This window comes from Myxocyprinus asiaticus, chromosome 4 (assembly GCF_019703515.2).
Source record: "Myxocyprinus asiaticus isolate MX2 ecotype Aquarium Trade chromosome 4, UBuf_Myxa_2, whole genome shotgun sequence".
In the NCBI taxonomy this organism is placed as follows: domain Eukaryota; kingdom Metazoa; phylum Chordata; class Actinopteri; order Cypriniformes; family Catostomidae; genus Myxocyprinus; species Myxocyprinus asiaticus.
Genome location: NC_059347.1, coordinates 45,857,672 through 45,875,251, shown reverse-complemented (window position 1 = coordinate 45,875,251; position 17,580 = coordinate 45,857,672). Strand labels below are relative to the sequence as shown.

The following is a 17,580-nucleotide window of genomic DNA, read 5'->3' as shown; positions in this document are numbered from 1 at the left end:
AACCCATCTCTGGTGTTTGCTGCAAAAAAGCTCTATTTTTGTTTTATCTGACCATAGAATCCTGTCGCATTTGAAGTTTCAGTAGTGTCTGGCAAACTGAAGACGCTTGAGTTTGTTGTTGGATGAAAGCAGAGGCTTTTTTTCTTGAAACCCTCCCAAACAACTTGTGGTGATGTAGGTGATGTCTGGTTGTTGTTTTGGAGACTTTCTGACCCCAAGACCCAACTAATTTCTGCAATTCTCCAGCTGTGATCCTTGGAGATTCTTAGGCCACTTGAACCATCCTCCTCTCTGTGCGTGGAGACAATGTAGACACACGTCCATTTCCAGGCCGATTCTTAAGATCTCCAGTTGATTGGAACTTGTTAATTATTGCCCTGATGGTGAAAATTGGCATTTTCAAAGCTTTGGCTATTTTCTTATAGCCACTTACCATTTTGTGAAGCTCAACAACCTTTTGCCGTACATCAGATATTCTTTAGTCTAACCCACTGTGATTGATGATTAAGGGAATTTGGCCTGTGTGTTACCTCATATTTATACCCCTGTGAAACAGGAAGTCATGGCTGAACAATTTTATGTTCCTAGTCACCCAGGTGCACTAAAAAGATTAAAATATGAATGGGAATATACTTCAGATATATTTTACTCATAAGAATTTCTAGGAGTGCCAATAATTGTGGCCAATGTGTTTAGAAGAAAAATATTTATTTAATAATGAGATATTTCCCCTCTTTCAATTGTTTTATTTCAATTAAAGGTTAGATTTTTGTGAATTTTTGGAATGAAAGATCAAAAGGATAAACAATGGCAATTTTTTTTCACAGCCTTCTTTGCTCATATTTACCAAGGGTAAATTTTTTAATCTCGATGAAAACAATAATCTCTCCCTGCATGACTGCATAAAACTCTTGAATATTTGAGTATATCTGGTAAATAAAGACCGATATAAGACAAATATCTGTGGCTGATGTGTGATTTCAATTTCAGTGCATGTCTGTACTACATACAGTGTTGGGGAGTAACGGAATACATGTAATGGGATTACGTAATTAAAATACAAAATATAAGTAACTGTATTCCACTACAGTTACAATTTAAATCATTGGTAATTAGAATACAGTTACATTCAAAAAGTGTTTTGATAACTGAAGAGATTACTTTGCATTTTATTGTCATTTGTTTCATTTAATATTTAGTCCTTTCAGATGGAAAACATTTATACATATAAATGATGCGATCCAAAGTGCATTTGAACAGCGGTGAAACACTTTTTTATGATGTTACATTCATACGAGCAGACAGAGAAGTAAGTTTGAAGTAAGTTTGGAGCAGAAGAAATAGAAATAAACCTTGTGTAAATTGTCAGCTTTACTCTAAGTTAAAATGCTATTTCTAGCCATTTTACATGCACATGTTACCAGGCACAATCATATTTTTTCTAGATACCTTTGATATTAGGGCAAAAATCTTATTCCTGATAATAATTTTTTTATTGTTTTCCTGTAAAAATATCTAAACATCCTTAAAACAAGATCAATTTGATTGATCTTGTTTTAGAAACAACATGTGTATTTTGTCTTACTGTACTGGCAGAGTTTTTATAGTCAAAACAAGTGCAAAAATCTACCAGTACTGAAGAAGTAATTCAAAGTATTTAGAATACATTACTGACCTTGAGTAATCTAACAGAATATGTTACAAATTACATTTTACAGCATGAATTCTGTAATCTGTAGTGGAATACATTTCAAAAGTAACCCTCCCAACCCTGGCTACTTATTGTATTTACTAGCAGCTGTGTCTAAAACCAAGAAGAGATCCCCTGCTTCCCCAACAGGTCCCTTTTAGCCAAATTAAATCTAGCTGCAGAGATGCTCTTATTTTTTTCTTAAAGATGTACTCTGTAGTTTTTTCCTCATTAAAAAAGTGTAACTCCTAAAAAACTGAACTGTAATTTTGAAACAAATGTATAAAATTGTGACCACTCACACAAAATGAAGACTCCAGTCATATCAGTAACCTTATAATAGCTGTTTTATTCTACATGAAGAGCGTCCCCTCATGGGGGCTGCCATGTTAGGATCACATAACCAGCTGTAAACTACTTGCTTAATCTCAGAAACTGCCCTGTTATTACATATGTTCAATCATAGATTAAATTAATCATGGCTGACTGTGAATAGTAAATTTCATGGCACTGGTAACTGAAAACTACTGCGTTTGAATAATGCTGCATCCTGGCCCACAAGTGTCAGTGTAAGTATGACGACATACAAAAATCATACTACCACAACTGCTAAGAAATGAATAGCCTACATCCTTGAATACTTTAATGTCAAGATGTTTCACTTCAGTAAACAGATCCAATGATTTCTGTTGATTTCATTTTATGACGTGTCATAGGCTCCTGTTTTACCACTATTATCATAAATCTGGCACATCCTTTAGCAGGTCTGTCAGCTACAAAGCTGGAGCTCTGCTCAGCTGATTGACTTTTTACACACACACACACACACACACACACACACACACACACACACACACACACACACACACACACACACACACACACACACAATGTATATGTAGTTCTGCTCGATTTCTCTGAAGGTATACGACTGTTTGCTGGCGTGGCGTAGTGGCAAAAACGAAGAGTTGCTATCAGGTTACTGGTTCGAGCCATGATCAATCACCGTTCCCTTGAGCAAGATACTGAACACCTTCAGGAGGAGTGTCTCTGTAAGTATTCTGTTGGTAATCAGCTAATAAAAGCGTCTTCGAAATAACTACTTCAATTTTAGTAAGTGTGGTTTATGTGGTTAGCCCACACACAGGGACAGTCTACAGTCTCTTTTATTCTGTTCTTAAAGAAGGTTCTGGCTTATGCACATTACTGCATTCGGCAAACCGTTCTTATGATTTTTATTCAGATAATAAATGATGATGTACCCGCCACACCCCACCAGTGCCGTAATGCTCTCATTTCCCAGTGGCCGTGTGATGTTTAATTTCATATGCTGCATGTCTGGTTTGGTTGAGACGAGCCCGTGCTGGCAATCTGCCTTATTTATTTATTTATTTATTTATTTTGTTTTGCTGCCGGTTTGTAAGATCGCTCGTGTCCCTGCGGTTGCCTGGCAACGCGCGTGGCAGTGGGCGCTCCTGACCTTGCGTCCGCGACCGCGCACAGCGCGCGCGCTTAAAATAGACCCGGGGAGATTGACGTTAATTGAAAATAAGAAAAACGAAAGAAGAGCAGAGCGCCGTTCACACAGCTCGACGGGGAAAAAGGGGCATGTTGGATGGTGAGAATGTTGAGATATGAGATTATCCCAGCACACGCTCGGATGCGATACCGGCTGAGAGATTCGGCAGGTGAGCCCAAATTTTCTTATTTATGGCTGATCTGATGCGCGCTGTCGGTTCTCAAAACCAGGCGGCTTCAATAACGAACAACCCCGCGTTATTCCAGCACTGGGAAATAAGAGCAATTTTCCGATGCTGGTGAATGAATATGTGGGTAGTTTTAAAAAAGCATGAACTGAATTCTGCATGACCTGAACGCTTTTTGATTGAACAGTGAATGCTGGTCTAATGAATGCGCCGCAACGCTTGTGTATGGGAAATGGCTACGACTGGAAAAACAAAAAACAAAAAACAAACAAGATCTCAGAAAAGATTTTTAAATGTTCTATATTTACTTATTTATTTTATTTGATTACGGTAGTTTTGTCTTTATTCTCCCATCTGCAGCAATACAGCTCGCCATCGCAACGAGGGAGTGCAAAAAGACAGAGACGAATTGATAGAGAGCAGTAGGATCTCGTTAATCATAGTCGTTAAATTGTCGTAAATACACGTCTTTGTATTACTACTCTCTTTCAGACTACATAAACTTATTCTCATCTGTTTGAAAACATCTCTGTCAGCACTGTTATTTAGCTGTTATACAGGCTCTTCGCCCGTCTGCGCGAGGGACACTCGGGGGCCGTGTCGTTCTCCGCTTGCATGCTCAAAGCCCGCTGATATATTAATTACGGTCGGACCGTGACGCTGCGCGCGAGTGAATTAAAGCTGCAGTTCGCTACCTGTTGGAAAGGTAACGGCAGGAGAGTCAGACAGAAACCATTGTTACTATATCTTCCGTGTGGATGAAACGAGGAAGCGAGGCTCGTGCCGAGTCCAAGTTGTCATGGTGATTTTGCAATCTGTTGGCTCGGTTTGCTTAAAGCTTTAGTGTACGGTCAACCGCTCTCCATGCGCGCGCTCGCGCGTGTGTACGCGCGTGTCCAAAGGCGTTATTTTGAATATTTACGAGATATCGATATAAAACACTGACATTAGGCATTTTACGGGAAGAGTCGTGACACTTCAGGAGCATTCTCGTGAGCTCCCTGTTGTCGATGAATAATAAGCCTCGCGTGCATTTTCAGAATGAAATGCCCCCCAGTTTCTTATCCGCGCGCCATCCCGCCACTGCACCGTTCAGCCGAAGCTACGGAGGAGGAGAAGGAGGAGGAGGGACAAGACTATTGGTATTCATCTCTCGTATGGTAGTCTCTTTCACCGTCCCCCGCCGTGAGTCCGGGGAATACACATACACACCATTCCTAGTGAATGCAGAAAATAAGCAGCTATGTAACCTGCGTATCATTAAAAATGAATTGGCAGCAACGTCCGTGAAATATAAAGATAGGCGTATTTAAAATTCAATGAAAGAATACTCCCCCCCCCCCCCCCCCCCCACACACACACACACACAGATGTGTAGGTTAAAATGTCATGACTTCAATCATGAAACACGTCACAACCCTATAAAGCTGACCTGATTCAGGCGCGCTGTACTCTCGTGTCTGTTCGGTATTGGAAAATGGGCACCGGAATAAACAGACTCCCAGTATTCTCTTGATGGACCCTCACGGTTCAGATTAACTGACCCACATTATAGGAATTGAAGAGACACAGGTCTGAAAAGTGTACAGAAAAACATAACACTAACTAGAGCACGTTTGTTTGTATCTGCTGACATTCCACAGGTAGCAGGCCCAATCAGCACCATGGACAGCGACAGGTGCCAACCAAAGATACTTTAACAGTAAAATAACCCTTTGGGTAGAATTAATGTTACATTTGAATGTTCCCATCATAATGTTCACCCATAATGTTTCTTCTGCATAACACAAATGAAGATTTTTTTGAATAATATCTGAGGGAATAGTGGCTAGAACTTTGAATTTTCAAAAATTACATAAAGGCAGAATAAAAGAAATCCACGAGACTTCCATCTTCAGAAGCGATTTGATAGGTGTGGGTGAGAAACAGATCAATATTTAAGTCCTTTTTTTAGTATAAATCTCCATCTTTGACCAGCCCGGACCAGTAGGTGGCAGTATGCACAAAGAATGCAAATTGCCAAAAAACAGATGATATATGGAATAAATGGCTTAAATATTGATCTGTTTCTTATCCACACCTATTATATTGCTCCTGAAGATATACATTTAACCACTGGAGTCTTATGGATTACTTTTATGCTATCTTTATGTGATTTTTGGAGATTTAAAGTTCTGGCCACTGTTCACTTGCAATGTATGGACCTATAGAGCTGAAATATTCTTCTAAAAATCTTCATTTGTGTTCCGCAGAAGAAAAAAAGTCATACACACCTGGGATGGTATGATGGTGAGTAAAAAAATGAGAGAATTTAAATTTTTGGTTGAACTATCCCTTTAATATCAGCCTATTGGATAAGATTTTAAACTATTTTTGGAAAGATCAAAATCATATTAGTTTTTGTTTATCACAGTATCAGAATGAAGTGAAATTGGGGTGAATTTTAAATCATTTCACTACTTTTTTTTTTTGTTTTTTTTTTGTTTTTTTTTTTTGTAGATTTGAAAAGTTGACATTTTTGCCATGTCCCCTAGTGCTTAGTGAAAAACTGGCAATTTACTTAGAAATATTCCAGATTTTATTTATTTTTTCCTGTCTCTAATCACATGGTTTCAAACAAACATGTTTTATTGGTAATATTGTTGTATAATCAATAGCTTTTCCTCAGTATGAATTCTGTTCAATGGATTTTATGAATTTTGTGATTTTTTGGGGGTATTGGTTAATCTTACTAAAACATTCCATCCTGCTAGAAATTTATCAGTATGATGAAATCTGTATGATCACATCAGAATTTCAAAAGATGTTCAAAAATTTTCAAAGTGAACTCCAAGTTGACACCCTCATGTAAGCTAACACTTATTCCCTCACTGAGCAATGCCTAACTTTGGGTCATTATTTACATCTTGTTAGGTTCTATTCTGTTCATTTTCTGCATCCTTTTCATTTTCTTGCCATTGTGTAAATTATCAAGTTATAATTAATCAAGTATTAAGGGGCCGAGCTTGACTAGAGCATATTTCTGAAAGTCTGGTATACCGTTTTACAGAAATTCTTCCTTAAATCACAACACAAGCATGTTCATTGTTTAAAAGTTTTTGAGTGCAAAAGGAACTGCATAACATGAATGACAAAATTTAATTGCACAAATAATTTTAGCTATTTTAGGTTGCTTTTTTGGCATACTAATGCCAACTATGTCATTTGCATAGCAGTTGCATTTGGTTAACTAGTTTTGACAGTTAATGCATGACCTGACTTTTATTTTGCAGGAGACTTTCTTCTTTTTGGATTGTTTTCAGTTCTAAAGTTGATTTAACTGAAAAGGCAATTACATAAAACAGGCCAGATAAGCTAATACCTGCTCAACACACCAGCATTTTACACCACAGTGTATTAAACAAAGTAGTTTAAAGTATTTTATGTTCTGCAATTGCAGTTGTTTTCTTTATCACTGCTTTGTGTTTTGCTCATTTACTATTCCAGAAGTGAATTGTTTCAATGATTCAGTGGATCATGGTTTTTTATAAAAAAATTTTAACATGCACTTTTTCCTTGGAACTTTTATTTCTACCCAAACAGATTCTCACTGAAATATAAGATCTGAAGCAGAGTTTCCAGTAATCTTTTGAATTATTTAAATTTAAATGTAAATTTGATCTTGATTAAAAAATTATCTTGATTTGATCATTTAATTTAGCTTGCTTGTCTTTCGAAGTTACAGACTTTTTGTGGTCATAAGAACATTTGTGGTCATACAGTTTGTTTTTATTTTAGAAATGTTGTTGCAAATCAGCCCAGTTTTTTTCTGCCAAGATTGTGTTTCTCTGTCAAAGCCTAAGAAAGGCTTACATATTTCTTATTTTTAGGTTCTGTAAACACCTCTTCAGGGGAGTTATGGGGAATAGGACCATTGGACCTGGTGTCACACAGTGTTTCAATTTTTTGAAAAATTATTCACTGATAAAAATAAGGATATATACTTACTGTTTTTTAAGGTGCTTTGCCACAGATGAAACATTGTTAATGACAGTTTTTTAAATTAATGAATTTAACATTGTGGCTAGGATTCACTATTCCCAAAAGGTACATGACATGACTTTAGTGGCTCATGAAATGATGCTCATAAAATGCTCCCTGTATCTTTATATATGCCTTCACACCATACTGGCTAATGAGGTGTGTCTTTGTCCTGCTAATCATGAGATGAAATGGCAAATCTGAAACAATATAACTGCCCCAAAAGGGGAACATATGCTACAGAATGCTCAATTCTCTACTTCAGGTTTTGATTTTTTTTTAAAAGTGATCAATGAAACACAACAGAAACTAATTCACATTGAGGGTAATCCCTGTTGTTCAAATAAGCCAGGTTCACACTGTAAGATTTTGGTCTCGTTTTTGCTGTCTAAAACAAAATTGGGGATCAAAAAATATTTCTCTTGTTGTAGAGTGAAATCTGCAGTCTTTGATCGCTTACTATGACATGTTCACAGATGGCTGTTGTGATGAATCTTAGCCTCAGCTGAAGTTCAGGCAGTGCCAGAGATTTTGCATCGCAGTTGTGCAGCGTGACTGTTCCTAGGACAGCCAGATGAGATAAAACACCCAGTCAGTGCTGTCAACTGGAACTGTTGGGACTAAAGTCTTCTCTGCAATGTTATCCTACAATCTGACATACTGTAATGTCACACAGTGTACCATGGCTTTTACGCAAGATCTTTTTGGGATGATCCAGTCAGACAAGCAATAAATGTAAATTATCATAAAAATCGTACAGTGTGCACCAGGCTTTAGTGATCAAATATGAGGTTTTCAATGGCTGATTCCTAAAATTTTACCAGTAGTGGATTTAGTGTTTGTTTTCTAGTGGATTTTATTGTCATTTTGTGTATTAGTCTGCACTAATCTTCAGAAATTGTTGAAGTGAATGGAGCAGTCAGACATGCTGGCTTTAATTTAAACCATCTTAATGATGTAATGTTACTTAGACATGTAAAAAGTTCTTCTGTGCATACTGTTAGTCTTACCCACACATAAACTGTCAGACATCCAGATCTGATCTTTTGCCAGGTTTTGTGGTGAGGGATACAGATTTATTCTCTTGTTTTGCGGTAGGTCTTCATCGCTGCAGTGTGGGTTAAAAAATGCTGTGGGTTTCAGCCCATCGGCTCTACATGCTGCCGTCCCACAGCATCATGCACACACATTGATTTCAGATAAAGCAGCTGCTCTGTGTGTATGTGGTTGAAGCGTTGCACATCGATCCACTCACATGACCTGCATTCTGAACAAGACTTGCACTGTGAGACTTAAGCTCCTCCCATTACAAGGCATGAGATACACCTACTGTACATATCTGATCCCTCATGAGACCTGGCCTGCAGTGCTAGATCTGGGGTTAAAGAGTCTCCGTACAAGCATCTTAGTGCATGTGTGAACGTGATGTGAACCACAATGTATGTGTGTGCGCATGTTTGAAATTGAGTGTTTCTGCTTTCTTTCTCTCTCACACAGTTTTCTAGGGAGTTCTTGAGTTCATGTATATACCATTGCATTATGTTTCTTCTTTATTAGAACACTTCATTTCACTGAAATGTGTATTCAGTGGCCCAAAATGTATTTGGACACTTAAGCCACACTTAAAAAGGTCTGAATGTCATTGCATTTGATCAGGGGTTTTCAAACTGGGGTTCGAGGACCCCAGGGGGCTGCAAGTGGGTGCTAGAAGGGTCCATGGTAAATTTCAGAAAAAGTAATACATTTATATACTGTATATTTATTTACCAAATTTGACATCATTATCATTTCAGTTTAATCAAAATGTTTCTCTTCAGGTTTTTACATTTAACATTTCTCAAAAATATGGTGTAAAAACTTCTCTGTCAACTAAAGGGTTAGTTCACCCAAAAATTAAAATTCTCTCATCAACTACTCACCCTTATGCTATCCCTGATGTGCATGACTTTCTTCTGCTGAACACAAACAAAGAATTTTAGAAGAATATCTCAGCTCTGTAAGTCCTCACAATGCAATTGAATGGGTGCCAAAATTTTGAAGCTCCAAAATCTACATAAGGGCAACATAAAAGTACTCCAGACGACTCTAGTGGTTAAATCCATATCTTCTGATGCAATATGATAGGTGTGGGTGAGAAACAGATCAATATTTATGTCCTTTTTTACTATAAATTCTCCTTCCAGCTCAGTCAATCTCCACTTTAACTTTCACTTTCACATTCTTCTTCTTGTGTTTTTGGGGATTCATATTCTTCATGCATATCACCCCTTACTGGGCAGGGAGGATCAATTCTAGCCAAAAAAAAAAAAAAAAAAGAAAAAAAAAGGGCTTAAGTATTGATTGAAATGTGGATTACTTTTATGCTTCTTTAATGTGGATTTTGGAGCATTGTATGGACCTACAGAGCTGAGAAATTCCTTTAAAAATCTTAATTTGTGTTCTTCAGAAGAAAGAGAGTCATACACATCTGGGATGCCAGGAGGGTGGATAAACCATGAGAGTATTTTCATTTTTGGTGAACTATCCCTTTAATATAAATTGGGCTAAATATTTTCCATATAATATTTTAACAATTTCTTTTGCATTAGTATAATAGCAAAATAAAAGCCAGTTATTTAAATTGTCTTTATAACATCACACTTTAACAAAACACTCAAACAGTTTAAATTGGTCTTTAAACTTACTAGATTTTAGGAAGGTGGTCCCTTGCAAGGCAATCATTATATTTGGGGGTCCTTGGCATCAAAACATTTGATAACCCCTGCATTAGATAACAAAATATCAAACTCTATGACATCTTCAAACAAATGCTGACCTTTTTTTCAGAACTAACTTTTTGCACTTACTTTTAACCAACCGGTCTCAAGGGGATTTTAAGTGGATGTAACCAAGTTTGAGAATCATAATTCTGAACAGTAAATTCTTGAAAAGTTTGCTTGTGCTATCTCTCTTTTAAATGAATGCCCCTTGGTTTTATATTGTTATCTAAAGTAATGGCATTCATGCATTTTTAAAGGGTTAGTTTGCCCAAAAATGTTTGTGGGTGAGGTCATTTACTCACCCTCATGCCATCTAAGATGACTTTCTTTCTCCTGCTGAACACAAACAAAGATTTTAGAAGAATATCTCAGCTCTGTAGGTCCATACAATGCAAGTGAATGGTGGCCAGGCCTTTTGAAGCTCCAAAAAGCAGATAAAGTCAGCATAAACATTATCCATCAAACTCCAGTGGTTAAATCAATGTCCTCTGAAGTGATCCAGTTGGCTTTGGGTGAGAACAGACCAAAATGTAACTCCTTTTTCACTTTACATCTTGACAGCAGTCTCCTTGGTGATCATGATTTCAAGTTCAGTTACACTTCCTATTGCACCATCTAGTGCTCTGCTCATTCTGAAAGCACTAGGAAGAGTAATCGAGCTCATGATCATGCCTAGAGTCTGCAATGGCAAGATGTACAGTGAAAAAGGAGTTGTATTTTGGTATGTTCTCACCCAGAACCAACTGGATTGCTTCAAAAGACATTGATTAAACCACTGAAGTCTTATGGATTAACTTCATGCTGACTTTATCTCCTTTTTGGAGCTTTGAAGGCCTAGCCACCATTTACTTGCATTTTATGGACCGATAGAGCTGAAATATTCTCCTAAAAATCTTTGTTTTTGTTCTGCAGAAGAAAGAAAGTCATACATATTTGGGATGGCATAAGGGTGAGTAAATGATGAGGGAATTTACATTTTGGGGTGAACTGTCCCTTTAACTGTGCCTTCAAGGAAAATTACGAGATCAATGCAAGTTAAGCTCAGTTGACAGTAGTTGACAGTTTTGATTGCTACAAAAAAATTATAATTTTGACCCTTTTCTTTAAAAAAAAAAAAAAAGCAGCAAAAGTCACTTACAATGGAAGTGAATGGGGCCAGTTTTTACATCAGAAATGTAAAATGTGCAATTTTGTAAAAGCACTTACATTAATTATTTTGTTAAAACTCATGTATTATTTAAGTTGTTTGAATCATCATTTTAATGGCAGTTTCAGAGTTTATGTTGTCCATTGTATTTTAAACTTGGATATAACTTTACATTTTTATTTATGCATTTTGGCAGAAACTTTTATCCAACAGTATACATTTTATCAGTTTGTGTGTTCCATGGGCATAGAACTCATGGTCTTGGCTTCTCTAGTGCCATGCTCTACCAGTTGAGCTACAGGAGCCCTACAGGAAATGCTGCACAGAAAAGGTTAGTAAGCAATTTTATCACACTAAAATCATGTTAACACATGTATTGTTTACATCTGGTGGCTATACTTTTGAAACAGTGAGTATTTTAACATTTACGGATTGGCCCCATTTACTTACATCGTAAGTGCCTCACTGCAACCCAGATTTATGCTTTTTTAAAGAAAAGGAGGGAAGAGTTAAAAGTAATTTTTGTGGTAATATTTGAACACATACAAAAAGTGTGTATGTTCAATGTGAGTTGAGTTATTCGGGATCTGGCACTTATATACTGTCTGTGTGTTACAGGTTTGTGGTGAAACTGCCTTTGTGCTGGAAAAATGAACATCTACACCTTATGAACTCATCAACCAACAGAATGGGGTACTTGGTGGTGCACACCTGGCTGTGGAGAAGCCTACTGGATCAACCTGCCTGTGTGGCGTGTGCTTATTCTGTGTATGTTTGAGTGCTAGTGTGTGATTTTGTAAAAGCAGTGAGTGTTTTAAGTTAAAGACAGATATTTATTAGTGTAAATGTGTGTGTGAGTGTGTACTGTTAAGAGGGACCATGTGGCACACACAGTCAGCAGCTTACCTGCCGCTTACACACCTGCTCTGCCAACCTCTGACTTTTGCCCTGTGTTGGCTGCTCATGTGGTTGATGTGGTCAGTCTCCATGGCAACAGCACTGACATACCAGCCCACTGTTAACACAGCGCTTGGCAGACTAAGGGGCATACGGGTTGCCGTTGCGACAGAGGGTCTGGGCCCTGTGGATCAGTACCTGGGTGTGCCTTATGCTGCCCCGCCTATTGGAGAGAAGCGTTTCATGCCGCCCGATGCTCCATCAGCCTGGTCGGGTGTACGGAACGCCACCCGCTTCCCTCCCGTCTGCCCACAGACCGTCCGCAATGCAGTGCCCGACATCATGATGCCTGTCTGGGCCACCTACAACCTTGACACAGTCGCTACATATCTGCAGGAGCAGAGCGAGGACTGTCTGTACCTGAATATATATGTACCCACACAAAGTGGTGAGAATACACACAAAATGCATGCACACATTCCTTCCTTCATAACACACGCATACAGTGGTGTCCAAAAGTCTGAAACCACTAAAAATGGCTCTAATTTATATTTTTCAAATTTAATGTGAAAAAGTTTGAGTGAAAAGTTATACATGAATTTAAGCACACATGCTGGCATGGACTACACAAGTTTGTGCAAAACCAGATGATCTGTATTATCCCAGAATGATTTGAGAATGCTCCAAAGAGTAAACTTCTGTGCTGGAATGGAAACAAGAATGTGACCTTTTGTACAAAGGAGTTAACATGGCAAATGTCACAAATAGGCTTACATTTGATTAGTTACATAGCATTAGGATACAATCTGAAATATTTCTTCCTTTTCCATTATAACATTTCTCAAAATCTTGTTTCTTTTTATTTCCATATCTATCTATCTATCTATCTATCTATCTATCTATCTATCTATCTATCTATCTATCTATCTATCTATCTAATCTGTTTGTTTGTCTGTCTGTCCTTTTTTTTTTTCTTGTGGTAATCAGCATTTCTAAACAACATCATAAGCTTGAGAATTTTCTTTTTTTTTCTTTTTTTTTTTTAATCCTCTGTGATGTCCTCTTCAGTGCATATAGACTGAATCAGCTCTGTGTTGTCCTTAAGTCTTCAGGTTTAAAAGACCAAGTGAAAGTGAATACCTCATCATCCAATGCTGTTTTAGTGTTTTCCTGTATGCCTGTTGGAACCGAAGCACTGTTTTCGGTTCATTTGAAGAATAAATGATGGCAATAAACAATGTTTAATTTTTCCTTTTTTAAATGTTGAAAATGTTATTATTGCAGGCTTCTGAGTGGGTAAGTAAAAGTGGTATCACACCGTAATTTAGAGAAGAGTCTTGTGAGGTTTTATATGCCTACAATACACACACACATTATCTCTCCACACCCACGTTTCTCGCCTTCCTTGTTTCTGTCAAATCTACTAATTTGTCATATTTCTCTCCCACTTTATTTCTCTCTCTCTCTCTCTCTCTCTCTAGGCACTAAGAGAACAGGCGACATGTCAGCTGACACAGAGCGTACAGAGGATGATGGTATTTCCTGTTTTTATCATTCTTTCTGTTTATTTAATTTTTAATGTTTTTCTTCCTATAAATTTTTTAGCCCATCGTGGTTAATGTAAGAGAGAATAATGTGGAGGATATTTTCACGCTGTTGCATCATTTTCAATGTGATTTTTGGGGTCGTCCAGGGTCCTTTAAGTTGCCGGGTGGCATATAGACATGGAATAGAGTGGAGCAGTAGAGCCCTCGCCATATGTAAAACCCCAATGCTGCATTTTTCCAAGGTGTTCATATACTTTAGAGTACATTCCACCATGTGTGAATACAAGCATTACATAATAATCAGGGTTTGAAATGAACGTTTTGGCTCACTGGCCACTGTGGCTGGTAGTTTCCAAGGTCACTAGCCACACAGCATTTTCACTAGCCAAAATCCCCCACCTAACAAAAAGTGATAAAGTTAACTGGAGACTGTAACTGCATGCATTTGTTTGGACATTTTATTTGAATGAGAATTATATTAGTTTAGCAGGACAGGCCTTATGATTTAAGTCACTTGGATACCTGAAGGCAAACTTGAACAGTTAGAACAGGTGTAGGATAGAACAGGTCAGTTTTTACCCCTTCATTAAATTTCCCATCATTCTATATTGTTTAACAGTGGCATATATAATGATAAGGCCATTAACACAGGAAAGACCATGGATGGCTCCACATTATTGTGGTTAGGTTAATATAGTCTTCATAGACAATCTTTTCTAAAAAAAAACTTTTTTTATTAAAACTATTGTATTTGTTATAAAAATATAAATAGCCTAAACAAATTTAGAACCTGTAACTACAACTTTCACAGTTGTAATAAAAATAAAGTGTAATAGTTTAGCCCTAATAGATTTAATATTAATCTGTACAAGTTACCAGTTAGTGATACTGCAGTAAAAAAATATAATAATAAAAAAAAAAAAAAAAAACATTCTAATGGGTCACATAAGTTTTGTGCTCTCCGATATCGAGTAAAGTCCAACAGAATCACACAAGTTTCTTTCTGCACTGTCAGAGCTGATCTTATCTCTGGAGCAAGCTGATGTGTGCTGCAGCGGTCATGCAAAAGCAAGCTTCATGCGCCTGCACAGATACGCGTGTAAGTTATGAGAGGCATGAATACCATTCAATTTGCTTCACGAGCGCGGCTTCAGGTTGCCCGAATTTAATAGAAATTTCAATGCAGGAAAACCTTGAAAACATCACCCGCCAAAGTGGCTAGTAAAAGTGTTGGAGTTACCTGCCAATGCCGATTTTTTGACGCATTTGGCGGATGTTAATTTCAAACCCTGATAATAATCCATTAACCAACTCTCTAAAATGTTTTAGTCATTAAGTCGCAGCAAGGATTCCCTACAGGAACAAGCCAACACACTCTCAAGGCAAAATCGTCAGGATTTGTACGACTTTTCTAAATTTGGCTAATTCATATGATATTGTTCGACTGCACTCATTTGAATTCCTACGACTTTCACTACAGCCAATGATGTCGCTGGACATCATTTCCATCTTATACGCGACAATTACTTGCTTCTGTCACACAGCTTCCTATCGTGTTTACACACTCTACTGATTGGTTAAGGGCATAATATTAATTAGCATGCCCTTAACGCCTTGTGCACGGAACTCACACTTCCGCATTAGACGTCCGGGAATTTTCACGTGATGAAGACGTATGAGTTTATGCAAACAACATAATGCCAGACCATACGAAATTGCCAACTCGTAAATTATGTATGAATTTTCATGAGATCAGGTTGGAACAAGCAGTAAAATGAAACAAAAAAGTCTTTCAAGGCAATCGGCTGCTCTGCTCTTTTGATTTCGCATCAACTACTTTATAATACAGGTGCAATTAATTTACTTTGTGCCAAAATATTACAAAATTGTCGCCTATAGCCTCGCTATTACATTGTGTGACTCACATTGTGTGACTCTTAAATATGCTCTCTATATGACTCTAAGTTTTACCAGTAATTAAAGCTGATAATCATTTTGAGGCACCCGATGAAAAGACGTTCTCGCCCACTCTTTCTGTTACATCATTTGAAGAGAACACTTCACTGTAAAATTACTACAATCATTATAATTAATTAAACTCAAATAAATCTAGTAATTAAAAGCAAGTCTCAGAAGCAGCTCTTGGCTGATAATGTTGTTATTTGTAGGACTGATTCTGCTGCTCCTCTACAGACACTTATGTTCTGAATGTCAAGAAGAAGTTACTGTAAATAGATTATTTAAAGCCGAAGTCTGTCAATGGTGCAGAAGATCTCAGCAGACTTTGAGATTTTGAGCAGCTGTGATGAAAAACACTTTAGAGTGCTGAGAGCTCAGAGCATCTTGTGCATATATGTGTGTGTGAGTGCAGGGCTTCGGGATTCTCGAGATGACCCACGTCCTGTGATGTTGTTTATTCATGGTGGCTCATACATGGAGGGCACAGGAAACATTATGGATGGCAGTGTGCTGGCCAGCTACGGCAACGTCATTGTCATAACTCTCAACTACAGGGTCGGAATACTCGGTATGTACAAGGAAGTGGTTTTTTTTTTGGTTTTTGTTTTATTTTGCTTTGGAGTTTTGGCTAAAATCTATTTATTAAGGTTGAATGAGAAATTTCGGAATATTTTCTATTCTATTATAATTCTATTGGTTTTAATATGTAATATAGCAATGTAGGAAGGATGGATAATAGCCTTCAAAATTAAATAGAAATAAAATAATAATAATAATAATAATAATAATAATAATAATAATAATAACAATAAAGATAAATTAAAAATAAAATTAATATAAATACATAAAAACAATATACAGAAATAATTTTACAATAATAATTATATTAAAAATAATAAGTGAAAAAACGCAAACAATAATAAGTGGTTATGTTGTTATGACACAATCATGCAATTACTCAAAGTGAAGCTGTCTATATCGCTTTGCCTCAGTTCTCGAATGACAATTATTTTTTACAAAACATTAAGTTCAAATCTCAGATTTGAATTTATGATTAATTTAATTTAATTTAATTTAAAATTAATTTAATTTTGCACATGTGTGCAAAAGAGTAAGTACAACTGTCTACAATTTGCACACTAACTAAATGCACATTCTCAGTGAAACTGTCATACTCTTCACAACTTAAAAAAAAAAAAATTCTCCCCAATTTGGAATGCCCAATTACCCCATTTGACTCTACTCTCCCTAGCAACTGGGCCAATTTGGTTGCTTAGGAGACCTGGCTGGAGTCACTCAGCACAACCTGGATTTGAGCTTGTGACTCCAGGGGTGGTAGTCAGTGTCTTTACTTGCTGAGCTACCCAGGCCCCCTCCTCACAACTTCTAAACATTCTTTCATCGTGTGAGCCATCACATGCAAAATGATCCATTCAGTGATCAAAATCTGTTAGGCATACCAGTATATTCCATAAATATCTATGACACATTTATTTTATGCATGGATGTCATTTTGTGGCAATTTTCTGTTCACTATATATGAATTTACATTTAAGAAATGTGTAAAAATTGACATGCAAATGGTATCTAAAAAGCTCAGTGTGATACAAAATAGCACTCAGCTAGACAAAACTGACATTTTTGTATAGTACAGTAAGCAGCCAGTGTCAACAAAAAAGTAGAACAAAAATTTAATTTGTATATAACAAACATTTCCAGGGTTGACAGCCATGGTGAAAAAACATCTAAACATTTTGACCAGTACGGCTACCACAATGACAAAAAAAACTTTTCATTTTGGTGGCATTGGCCAATTTACTGACACAATAACTAGGTTTTGAAGCATGAATTAAAT

The 17,580-nt window shown here is 37.1% G+C and overlaps 1 protein-coding gene across 9 annotated transcripts in view; it reads left to right on the top strand.

Moving 5' to 3' along the window:
• The first annotated feature begins 2,662 nt into the window (after window positions 1-2,662).
• Window positions 2,663-17,580, top strand: part of LOC127431953 (neuroligin-3-like) — a 29,985-nt gene continuing 15,067 nt past the window's right edge. Inside the window, exons 1-5 of one of the 9 annotated variants that reach the window (XM_051682656.1) lie at window positions 3,214-3,378; window positions 11,573-11,653; window positions 11,941-12,667; window positions 13,701-13,754; window positions 16,138-16,293. In XM_051682656.1, coding sequence (XP_051538616.1) covers window positions 12,202-12,667; window positions 13,701-13,754; window positions 16,138-16,293 — 676 coding nt within the window. In that variant the 5' untranslated portion in view covers window positions 3,214-3,378; window positions 11,573-11,653; window positions 11,941-12,201. Of the gene's footprint in view, window positions 2,743-3,213; window positions 3,379-4,828; window positions 5,075-11,052; window positions 11,654-11,940; window positions 12,668-13,700; window positions 13,755-16,137; window positions 16,294-17,580 lie in introns of those variants that run through there. The other 8 variants (XM_051682636.1, XM_051682665.1, XM_051682683.1 and 5 more) reach the window with 8 other exon arrangements.